The sequence below is a fragment of the Perna viridis genome, chromosome 7 (assembly GCF_037379345.1).
Source record: "Perna viridis isolate PV_CMFRI_1.1 ecotype Kerala chromosome 7, ASM3737934v1, whole genome shotgun sequence".
Taxonomy (NCBI): domain Eukaryota; kingdom Metazoa; phylum Mollusca; class Bivalvia; order Mytilida; family Mytilidae; genus Perna; species Perna viridis.
Window position 1 is genome coordinate 46,428,402 of NC_142451.1, and position 12,957 is coordinate 46,441,358.

At 31.3% G+C, this 12,957-nt stretch overlaps 1 protein-coding gene across 1 annotated transcript in view; it reads right to left on the bottom strand.

Moving 5' to 3' along the window:
- Positions 1 to 12,862, bottom strand: part of LOC148612963 (uncharacterized) — a 30,737-nt gene extending 17,875 nt beyond the window's left edge. Inside the window, exons 1-11 of the mRNA XM_088594895.1 lie at positions 12,617 to 12,862; positions 10,512 to 10,555; positions 9,857 to 10,027; positions 8,220 to 8,333; positions 7,450 to 7,528; positions 6,735 to 6,816; positions 6,120 to 6,233; positions 4,762 to 4,837; positions 2,451 to 2,615; positions 1,105 to 1,172; positions 433 to 515 (exon numbers count right to left, since the gene is read on the bottom strand). Coding sequence (XP_088451021.1) covers positions 433 to 515; positions 1,105 to 1,172; positions 2,451 to 2,615; positions 4,762 to 4,837; positions 6,120 to 6,233; positions 6,735 to 6,816; positions 7,450 to 7,528; positions 8,220 to 8,333; positions 9,857 to 10,027; positions 10,512 to 10,555; positions 12,617 to 12,776 — 1,156 coding nt within the window. The 5' untranslated portion in view covers positions 12,777 to 12,862. The remainder of the gene's footprint in view (positions 1 to 432; positions 516 to 1,104; positions 1,173 to 2,450; positions 2,616 to 4,761; positions 4,838 to 6,119; positions 6,234 to 6,734; positions 6,817 to 7,449; positions 7,529 to 8,219; positions 8,334 to 9,856; positions 10,028 to 10,511; positions 10,556 to 12,616) is intronic.
- Positions 12,863 to 12,957: the final 95 nt, after the last annotated feature.

Genomic DNA, 12,957 nt, shown 5'->3' on the forward strand with positions numbered 1-12,957 from the left:
TACTTTCACAGTAGGCTGAAGGAGAATGGGTTTCACCCATGAAATCTGTAGAAACCTGGGAAAATGTAAAATAACATGAAAATTCACAGAAATTTTATCACTATCCAGTGGTTAAAATGTCATATGTACTTTAATCATCAGCATAGAATGGCAGATTTCATAACTGTTTCTAGATTCTGAAAATCCTAAACTTGTTTCTTCTTCAAAATCAAACAAGGTAGTGTAAAAAATGTATATGTAGCCATTCTTTATAAAACATTCTTCAAAGAAATTTTGTTCGCATTCTTCATTTAGTTTTGGTTTTAATCAGATAGATCTGTTCCTTATATATAGATGTACTGGAAAACCAGCATTAGAACTGCTGAACAAACTTTACTTTATTTCACTGACTCTACAAAATAATTTTCTGAGCAAGAATTAACATTCCATTACCATTATTCCAAGATGTAGATTTGCCAATTCTACAACTATCCACAACCTCAAGGAGTGCCTGATCCTCATTTTCTGTCCACTCCCTGAAATTTGAAGATATGAATACTGTATCTTATTTAAGCCTGCTTCCAAATGCTTGATCTGATAATACAGGTACATATTTAACCTCTACTCTTATTTTCTTTCAAAAGTAATAGAAATCTAATTTGCTTTTTTACACAACAGATAAACATTAAGCTACAATATAGTTAAACCTGACAAAAGTGAACCACTGTTGGATTAAAGGTTTCGTTCAGTTTAGAAAAATGCCATGACAGTAAAGCAAAGAACTTAAGAAGAGGTCTTGTTTAGAAATATTTCCATTTGAAAGAGTAATCAAGGGAACCAAGATTTTAGCGAAAATCAAAAGAATGTAATCCAGGGACAAAGACTAGACATGGAAAATAGACAAATGCAACAAAGAACATAAAGTAACTGAAATAATACATACAAAGAAACAAAAGTTGCTCATAAAATGTCAAGTCCAAAGACAAAAGACAAAAAAAAAACTATGACAAGTTGAACAAATCAGGTTAAACAATTTATCACCTGTATTTTCTAAAATGCTCTTATTATAAAAAATACATTGGTATGTAAAGAGTGTGTACAATTTCAAAAGAAAGCTTGCCTTACCTTTTGTTTATAGCATCATTTAAATTTTGCTGGTAATACTGGAAACATTGGAATGGTGTTCTGTTTGTCTATAAAACATGTCAAATAGATGAATTAATATAAATACATGTACATGTTATGATGATGTATGAACTTTTTTATAGTGGGGGGTGGGGGGTGTACTTGAAAAAATTCAGTACCAATGCATTAAAAAAACAAGATATAAAAGAACAATGTTCCAATGTCCCTCATGAAAAAAAAAGGTGAGGAAAATTTTAAATTCACTGAAATTTTCTAAGTCCAAGGGCCATAATTTCCATAAAAATCAATCAACCATAACCAAAGTCTAACTTAATCTGTAACTTCTCATAGTTAGACTATATACAAAATTTAAAATCAATTGGTGAGGGCATTACAAAAAAAAGTGCGGAAAACTGTAAATTCACTGAAATTTTCTAAGTCCAAGGGCTGTAACTCCTGTAAAAATCATTCAACCGTAATCAAAGTCAAACTTAAGCTGTAACTCTTCATAATAACGCCACATACCAAAAACAAACTTATTTGGTAAAAGCATGCCAAAAAAAAGTGTGGAAAACGTGGACGGATGGAGGGACGCCCGGCATTTCCATGATGCACTGGACACAATGAACAAAACTACAAGCAGAAAGCAGAACCCTACAGTCATTTCCACAAAAAAAGTGTAAAATTTGTAAGTCGTAACTTATGACATCATGCATAACTTACGACTAATTTTACTCTCACAATTTTTTGTGAAAAGAGCTGAAGAATCACTATCATGTTAAGCAGATATTGTACCAACTGACCTGAAAGAGTTCTCAACTACCACAGTTAATTGAGTATGATATTCAAATATACCTCTATGAATCCCTGCTGAACTGTTTCACAATGACATAAAACTACAAGTCATTACAATTCCTTGTAAATGGACTTAAGGGAAACTGATGTTATAATGAGTAGCTAATTAGGAAATGATTCATACATATATGCTAAAGGAGCTGTTTAAAAGAAATTTATTGTAAGACCATTAAAAGTACATTTTTAATCAATGATATATTAAATTTTATTTAAGTTACTTTATATTCATACCAGTATACCAAATACCATACAGTACTGTTATACTGTATTTATGATTTCACAGTAACATAATATCATTACCCCAAGTTCTTTAGCTATTTCTGGCCATTTTTTTTTATTATATCATTACCCAAAGTTCTTTAGCTATTGCTGGCCATTTTTATTTATTTCATTACCCAAAGTTCTTAAGCTATTTCAGGCCAGTTTTTTTTTTATTTCATTACCCCAAGTCCTTTAGCTATTTCTGGCCAGTTTTTTTTTTATTTCATTACCCCAAGTTCTTTAGCTATTTCTGGCCAGTTTTTTTGTCCATGTTTCTTAGCTAACGACTGTAATTTCTCCTTCTCTGCTTTTGAAAATTCTCCTCTGTTGATGGCAGGATTCAGAATATTTCTCCAATAAAGTTCACACTCAGTTGGGTCTCGCAAATTGTTCAACTGAAACCAAGAATATGGTATTTAAAATACATGTACTTCACCTTTTTTGACACCTTAGTGTACCTACCTACATGTATAAGTACAGTGAACCAAGTAGTGAAGTCAATTTTTGGAAGTTTTGTAGGAAACAAAGCATCATTCTAATATGACGTCCTTAACAGGCTTTGAGAAAAAACTGTGATCCATTTTTGATTGCTATATGAGCAGCACACAACTTACTGGGCGTGGCTTGTGTGTGTGTAAATTACTGTCCACCTCAATCATGTAAACAAACACACGTAACATTCCGATGTGTATCAGCTATTTTCATTCATTTCAGTAGCGTAAATGAAGATCAAAATCATATTTAATGAAAATATTAAATGTTTTGTTTTAGAAAAGTTATATAAAATTCCATAAAAATCACTTGCACACATACTCGGTTGCTTTCGCCAGGTGCGCCATTATGTATGAAACCAAACAATAACAATCGCCAAAGAATGAAACATCGTACCTGTCCGTGTGTGAACATTGTCACCTTATAATGCCATATCTAACAACTTTCTACTTAATTCGCCCTTTCCTTCATTATAAAAAATACAAAGTTTCACTTGCGACCATTTCAACTGACGTAGCGTAAATTGTACAGCCAAATATGGACAAATATGGCAGGTCTAAGGTTACCGTAATAGGTCAAGAAAATGTAAAAAAGTACCTTTGTTGTCCTATTAGAATCAAAATATATTTGTGACATTTTCCTTTGATGTACACATATTGAAAATGCTTGTTACAGTGTGCTAGCCCTGATACAAAAAATAACAAGTCAGTTTAAAACCACAAAAAAATCGTAGCATCACAGTGGAGTTGAATGCTGTTGCCTAATCCTGACAAAATAGGTCATTTGATAGTATTCTATTCCAAGGTCAAAATTTTGACTTTTGTATTTTTTTAACATACAAAAAAACAAAAATAAAATGTTACCTATAAATTACCAATAAACAGAATATTAGGAAATTAGTTTTTGATACTGGCTTTCTCACAGGAATCTCAGGTACATCCTAACGACTTGGCCTGAGATACCCGTGATAAAGCCAGTACCAAAAACAAATTGCCTAATAGTCAGTATTTATCACATTTTTTTCTGTTCGCTGACAATTTCCTATAACCAATTATCCTATATCCTATCTGCTAAAATGTCATAATTATAGTCTCATCAGGACACAAACCATTTCTTCCCTACCAAGATATAAAATACAAACATTATTACCAGGTAGTGAACTCATCAGTGATGAGGAAAACGAACATATTTTTAAAGTTGTACAAAGATTTATCATAGAAGCAGGGAGATTTGGTTCATAAACAATTATTTTTATGTTGATTTAGATATTGAAACTTTAATTTAATTTACCTTATTTTCAAAACACTTACATATTTCACAGCTACATGTGAGACCACAATTATAAAAAAAATGAGTTGATAACATTTTTCGCTCGAACTGACTTCTGAGTAACGGGCAAATCACAGAAGAAACATGTAACGGGTATTGAAAATTATACTATACCAGCTTCTTATACTATGTTTCTAATTTTGTCATTTTTTTTTAAAGAGAGACGGATTTATATAAGTTCTTCTTCTTTACGAATCCCAGTATTTATATTGTATAATTGTATTATTTGTGCACTTTTGAAAATAAAATATTATTTAAACTAATTATCCTATAATATCTTTAGTAATGTTGATTTTCCACCTTTCACATTGCCAGTTCAAGTAAAAAAGTCTGTTTCATGATTTACAAGGATCAACAATAGTCTACACCTGTCAACCCTCCCACATTATGGGGTAGACTCCCAATAAATCAATGAAAAATTTAGAATCTCCCACATATAAATGTAAGATTTGCGGGAGGTTTTTGGTTAAAATTACTATGTTTTCTGTGGTTGAATTTTTACATAAAAAAGTTACAGGGCCAATAACTCCCATATAAACAGTTCCAATGGTTAACAGGTAGGTAGGTACAACAAAGAATATTTATGCATTATCTGCAATGTAACAGAAGTTCATTGTTTAAAATAGCTGACAGAAATTTTGTTTCTGTTATTCAAGACTAATAGTACATAAATGAGCATGTACACTTAAAAATTAAGAGTTGACTTTCCAATATACCCACCACAGTTTTTGATATCTTCATCCAATCTACCTTGTCCATATCAGCAAGTGCTAACACTTCTTCTTTTGGTAAATTTCTAAAATAATTATATCAAAAAATGTATATCCAAAATTATATTTTACTGTATGATATATCAATATTGAAACAGTAGTATCAATTTTTATTGTTTGGCAAATCAGCTAATTCACTGGTAGACCTATACCATGCATTAATAATGTTACTTGAAAAATAAATGGATGAACTAATTCTCATGATACAGTGTTATTTAATTACCAATGACTCTGAATTAAAATAAAACGACAGGAGAAATAGCAGTCTAGTCATACATTATTATAGAACAATTAGAAATCCTTAAAGTTCTTGATTTACATATCTGCTATCAGACAGGTGAACAGCAGTTTACCATACTAGATCTGTCAAAAAATAGGGCAATAATGGAAGTGATACCCAGCCACATAATGATAAAAAAGGGGATGGCAAAATGTTCAAAATGGATTAAATAACTAGAAAATCACCTTTTTTGGTTTTGCGGAAAATTGAACCAAACCTCTATTTTACAGTAATGTGCAAATTTTAAAAAAAAATTCATTGATCTGTTCTGAAGATATCATCCAGAAAACTAGGGATGGACAGACATTGAACTTTTCAGAGGGTACCACATAATACATTGCCACCAAGCATGGTGGGGTATATAAACAAAATCATCATAAAAAATGAAAAATGTATTAGAAATTTAAGTTCCACCTAAGGATCATGCAGACAATGAAAGATACATATGTATTGTCAACTTTCTTCATAAATAAAGGTTGATTTTGTCTACAAAAAGGTTCATACCTCCTATTCCAGAGTTTAAAGGGGTATAACTCTCATAAATTTCAGTGTATTATCAATTCCAGGTAATATGCACTTAATGATTTGAGAACCAACAAAATAAATGTTGAAAGGGGAAAAAAATTGAGTGGTTACATAGTTATCTGCAGCAAAAAAACTGACGGTATATAGTTTTCAATAGATTTCAACTTTTAAAAAAATTACAAAAAGTCATTACTTTCCTAACCTTAATTATAATTCTTCTTATTTTTTTTAATCATAAATGTGATTCTCTAAAGGACTTTTATTATTTGCATGATTCCTAGATAAGCCTGTACTTAATTCTCAGCCATTGTGTACATCAATCCTGGATAAATTTGGGAATGTGCTACATGTAGTTGTAGTTTTGCTACATGTTTGTGAAATTTTCTAGTTTTGGTATGTCAGATTATCTTTTCTAGCTACAATCAGAAAATGTGGTTATATTTCATTAAATAAACAACAAAAGTTCCAGTTTTGCTATGGTTGAACAAAATGTGTCAACTAACTGAATTCTGTCTACTTCTTTATCAATGTCTTCAATTTTGTCCATCAACTTGGTATACTCTTCACCATTACTCTCCATACTCATAGCTGATAACTTCTCATAATAAATCTCCTTCCTGTAAATGTAAATAATACTGCAGGACCTAATCTAGAGGGAGAAATAAGCAAAAACTTCTTGTTTGCATTCACTTCTCCTATTTGCCATTGACAAGGAGAAGTATTTGTAATAGATTACATACACTAAAATGTCAGTATTGTTATTTTTCAAAAGAATTCACTAAAACTTTTCCATATCATTGATATCTAGATTTGACCCTGATACCAGAATGCCAGAATGACAAAATTAACCCTTGGCATTCTTAAAAAAATATGAGACATATCCCCACATTGTGGGACTAAAACTTGAGGAGAAGTTATTTACCAATCATTTTTTTCGAACTCTGCAAAATAATTATTAGCTTGCCCTAACACAATCAACAATTACATGCAATTGTCCGATATGACAAAAAGTGATGAAGGGGAGAAGATATTAATTTTGTCCTGCCATTTGGTTTACTAATGCATATTCTTGGGCTCACATTTTAACTGTTTCAAATCCATGAAATACACCAACAAACCTGTTAATCAAGTGTCTTGTTTGCTGACCAAGTGAGTCTAAATAAACAGCTTCTTTCAAATCAGTCTTCATTTTATTTCTCCCTTAAATAAAAAAAAAATAAAAAGGAATTATCTGGGTAAACATCATGGTTATATACATGATGACCATATTTCATCATTGAGAGATATTTAAATTCTGAGTTCAAAAAGGGAGGTAACCCAAATCTATTTTGAATTACACGGAGTAGATTCTGTATCAAAAGGTTTGACCATTTGTTTCTTTGTTGGGTGCAAATGTAATGTTTTTTTTTAACCTTGAGAAGAAATTTGTTACCAATATTTGAATGATGTAGTATATCATTCCTTTATCAGATAAACTTACAGTATTCAATAGGTATCCTCTTGGGTATACATCATGTAGAGATCAAATTACAACATTGAGAGATATCTACATTATATTTTAATGGGTTTTTTTTCTTAAAAGAGAGGTAACCAACATTATTTGTCTAACATGAATACATATGTGATAGATTTGGTCCCAAAAAATTGACTATTTGTTACTTTGTGATGCTATTTTTTTACCTTTAGAAGATATTTACCAATATTTGGATGTTGCAGTTTTTGAACAAACTGTAATAACTAAATTGAGCGCCTTAATTATAACCTGCTATATGGTTCCTTTTTTCAGATAAAATTACATTTCAATAATATATACTTATGCTTAAGAAAACATACAGGCAGTCTGCGGTTTCTGAGTTTGATGAATTTCTCCAGTTCTTATCTTGAGCTGAACATCCATATTATTAGGAGCCATCTAGAAGTAAATGATTGCCTATTAAAGTTATACTGTACATGTATATGAAAACCATTTTTTTTTTATTAAAAAAAACAAACATGAAAGCAAACATGAAGCATTATTCAAGCAACAATAATAATAGAAACTGGAAAAAGTGAATAACCAAAATATCATCACAAGTACTGCAGAATGCCTACATTTAACGACTAAGCCAAACTTGTTCCACGAATGAGTGAAATCTTCAAGCGTTTTTGGCACGAGTGATCATATTTTGGTTATTCACAATAACCAACTAATTATCCTATTTATCATATAGATTTTCGTCATATTTTATCGATATTTTCAACAAGAATTTTAAATATTGTGATTGGGGGATTTATATCAAAGTTGTGACATTTTGGCAGGAGAAAGTCCAAGAGTAAAATTACCGAATTTATTTCACAGAGTGAATTATCGAAATTGAGTACACTGGGAACATTTGATAAAACACTACTACTTGTATAGTAACAATAGTTCCATATGCTTTTCTAGTATTGCTTAAAGGTTGCTTTGACTAAAAAAAATCAATTTCAGTTGCTTTAAAAAGAGAACCACTTGTGACTTTATGACTACATACACTATGATTGCAAGACTTCTGATCAAACTAAAGAGAAATTTTGCACTTAGACATACACAAAAACACAAATTACAATTAACTAAGGATACTAACTTCTCCTGAAGTATCCATGAAGAAAGGTTTGTGATAGCTGGTAATGGTTCTCCTGGATCTTCCTTCTCCCGTTTTCTCCTTCTTAGGATCATCTAAACATTCCTGTAACTGGCTCTAAAAGACAAAAAAGAGTGTATTGTTCTATCATTACAACACATTAAAGCATTGGTATCTGTTTAAACTAAGAACTTTCTACACTATAATCAGTGTTTTAGAACAATAGGCATACCTGTTAACTCTCCCGCAATAGACGGGAGACTCCTACTATATCAATGAACAATTCAGAATCTCCTACATATAAATGTAACATTTGAGGGAGGTTTTATGGTTAAAAATACTATATTTTCTCTGAAAATATAAATAATGGATTTTTTACCCAAAAAATCTGCTTTTACATAAAAATCTCCCACATGAGACAGTGTCAATGGGGTAGAATCTCCCAAAATAACTGTTCCAAAGGTTAGCAGGTATGGATTTAAAGGTTTATTTAACTTTATACACATACATAAAAGGAATTTTAGGACATGACTGCTTTATAAACTTTCAAGGTTCAGTATAGACAGGTTGAACTGTGCAATTTAAGTGTATTTAAGTATTTGTAAGAATCAGGCAAAATAGGAAAAATTAGAAACTTGCATGTCCAAAACCCACCGATCTGACAATGTAATATCAATCAAGGATACTTTCTCTATTTGAAAAGACCATTATTTGAACTCTGCATCACTGGCTTTGCTCAGAAATTTTTCAATATGATCTTAGAAAAAGGAGGTTTTTGACAGAGTTATCTGCCCTTGAAATATTCGTTTTCAGTGCATTTCAATGAATCGGTAACTCAATGCTACAGCATGATAGGGAAAATCTTGTCTGTTTTCCTTGATTCTGATGGCACACAAAATGATGTTTTTTTTCATACCATATTTCATCAACTGCCTGATTCTTACAGGGACTGACACTTAATTTATAAATTCAACAAATAACAGAATATATTGTTTATTCATAGATTTTCATCTGAAAAAATACCATAGCTGTATTCTAACAGGAAAACAATGTAGTAATGTATTTGCTTTTCTCCTATTTGCAAATAAGACTTAAAATGTACATAATATAAATGTACATAAAACAACTTTCATGACAATTAAGGAAAAGTGAGCAGGTCAGGGTGATTTGATAACTTTTTCTTACTTTTAATTTTTCTAAGGCAGTTATAACAGTTCACTTTTTACTGTAACATTCTGCATTCCTCATACTAGAAACTAACTGTATTCAGCCAATGTGTTTTTGAAATTCAAAAACCATATTTAAGATACCCCTGCATGAATGTAAAATTAACTTGTATACTGTGAAAGTACTTATATTTGTGGGTATCAGTTTTTGTGGTTAAGGGAAAACGCACAAGATCATGGATTCTTGAATTCGTGGTTTCAATGATGCTGTCATATAATTTAAAGTAAATAATCCTTTCCGTTGGGAATCAAATTTCGTCGTTTACAGTACTACATATAAAGCCATACTATCTCAAGTGCTCATAATACTGCTCTCTCTTGGAAGGTTACACAAAGTAAGTTTGAATGCACACGTATGTCATATGTGTATTTTGTACACATTGTAAAATTCTTGAGAAAACAATAATAATTTACCTGTTTTTCCCTATTTTCTATCAACGCCATTTCAATAGATCTGAGTGTATCAAGAAGGACCTCCTGATAGGCTTTATTTAAGGCAAGACACGTGTCAGGATCAATAGGGACATTCTCATTTAAGTTGATAACAATTTCTTCTGTGTCCCTGTCATCAATTGCTACAACTTCCTAGAAATATAGATTACATTGTAATAAATCATTGTTTTTATTTTTAACAGGACAGTCTTAGTTGAAACGTTATTGTCTTTTTAAACAAAAAGTGCAGTGATTTTTGCTAATAACTTCTGAAATAAAAATCAATTTAACTCTTCTGTGCAATATTATACAAATATGGCAAGTCAATGTATGCAATATTTTGTTTTATGGTACAATGTACTCTGAAAAGATATACTGACCAAGGCTGGCCTATAATAGCTGCAATAATGGTTTTATTGCATAACCAGTTTGCTTTATGTTTTAATAGACAGCCGTGCAATATCATTTGTAATAAAAAGCCTGCAATATATGCATCACAAAATACATGTGTGTCAGAAATACAACTGTTCAAATGATGATTTATAAAGTACAAAATGTAATAATAGACAAATAAACTGTAAATGTCATGATACAAAAAAAAATTATGTCTGTTTTTAAGACTTCACTTTTAACTTACAGGAACAATGGATCCAGCTTGACTTGGTATTCTGCTTGATGAATCTTCATTTCCCAGAAAAAAAAATTACATGTAAGTCAATTTCAAATATTGGCAATGAATGAACATGATATGATTTACAATGATTCTTAAGCCCAGATAAAATCCTTCTGCAATTCAAATTAACTACGAATTTATATATCTATACATAACAAAGGTAGGCCTTCCTGCTACATCATGTGTATTAAAAATTGAGAAAAAGTGTAGCCAGAGACAAATGATTCACCTCATGAAATTATACCTCCCACACCTGAAGATTGAACACTAGACCCCTTGGATGGCAATACTGATTCCACTTGAGAATAAATCATTTGGTTAATTTAATTAACTTGTTACATGTACATGTATAACATTTTTTTTTTATAAAATCTTGAATCGTTGTTTGTTCATGTACATCTGACATATTTATTTAGGCCTAAATTAAAAATATATTTGTTTGCCATTCACCTATCAACCCGGTTTGAAATCATGGTCACCTATACAATAAATACTGTAAACATGTAAATTTTTGAGGATCCTGTCAAGTGAACATATTTGCAGTTTCAAACATATTATTAGTGTTAAATAGTTAAAAACAAATTTAGTGTGTACTATTTTTTGCAGTTTTCTGTCAATTGAGAAAATAGCGAAAATAGTAAGTTTACACTATCTTTAATTTACATTTGTAGATATTGAACCAACTGGAAATATTTGGGTCTCTACCTAGCTCTAAGTAAGTTCGGCAGGACAGCCAACCAGTTATTTGACTTGGTTAAACATTTTACATTTATTTTTTTGTCATCATGACTGACGAGTTGACAGTTTGATCTTCAGTGGCTCAAAGGTTTATTTTATCACTGGATCTCAGTCATTGCTGCTATATAGATGACAAGTAATCATTAAACAATCCTAGCTTCGAGGATTTTATACGTCGCATCTACTACGAAGAACTTGAGATAAAGGACACTACAGACACTGTGATCTTGATCTAGATTTAGAGATTGATGATTTTTCATTCCTTATTATCAATTTTCCTTTCATCTGTGGCAACATCCCTCAAGCACCTGGAGTTTTCATTTCACAACTCATATGCTATGCAAGTGCTTGCTGTGCCTATGCAAACTATTTTTTTCATACCAGACTTCTTACAATTACGGTTCTAGAACAGGAAGTTATCACTTCAGAAGTTTTAGGGTCGTTATCATGAACCCTTATGGTGTATCAATCTGCACCATGAGAATGCTGAGGACGATTACCTTACAGTGCACCTGGTCAATGCTTCCAGTTTTTACTGGAGTCGGAGTTGCTCATTCACTTTTGTTTCTTTGTGTTATTTTGGTTATTTCATATACTTTGTTTTGTGTGTCTCTTTTTCCTGTCTATTCGTTATCCCTGGATTGCATTTCTTATTTTTACTAGAATCTTGGTTTACTTGATAACTCTTTTGAAAAGTAATTCATGCTCTCCTGTTACATATCAATTGTTAAGAACTCTAATTTTAGTTAGGCACTTAAGCAACCTTTTCTCACCCAATACAATAATGAGACATAGTCATAATTTGCCATCCAATACACAGATTGCACTTTAACATTTTACACATAATTTCTGCTGGCAGTAGTAGTACTAGCAACAAAATATTTTTTGGCTCATGTGGAGGCTAAAGAAAAACCTTCCCCCCAGAGAAAATCCTGTTTACATGGCCATTTAAATAAATATACTTTCTCTTTGTAATTCGAATAGAATCAATAAAAAATGACATATTTCTTTCTTGCAATTTATTTGTTTATGTTAGGTTATTTTTACTGGATAAGAATCAACCCCTATTTTCATGATTCTAGAGTGTGAATATATGCCTTAACCTCTAAAAATAAAATTTCATTAAAAAATGACAATTCGGGAAAAGGGAGACAACTCAATTCTAATTGAAAATGTTATCCAAGGGAGATAATTTAAAAAATACTACAATATTTATACAAATGTTAGACATATTTTAAAAGACAATACAACTATTTGATTAAATCAAGTGTAACAATCAAAGCACATGCAACAAAAACGATGTCATAGTCGAAATATAATAAATTTGCAACCTTCCCCGTGTTCTGTTGTGATATCAATCTGCAAGTTATCGTTATCACTATCTTCGTCTGAATTGAAGTCATCGTCACCAATAACATTTTGTAGCCTTTCAATATCTTCCTGCAGCTTTCTTCTTTCCGAATCTTTACTCAATTCGGCGCTCGCATTCATGATTTTTTGCAAAGAAAAAGTTAGTAGGTCACGCTGAAAATTGCCACCATTTTGACATTGTGCATGAACTGGTCCTTGTCACATGACCTAAGAGAAACCAGTGGAAAATCTGGAGTAACCTCCCATGAAAAGGACTTGTTCATTTCAAAAAGGGTATGTTAGGAGTCTATAAGTAAAAATG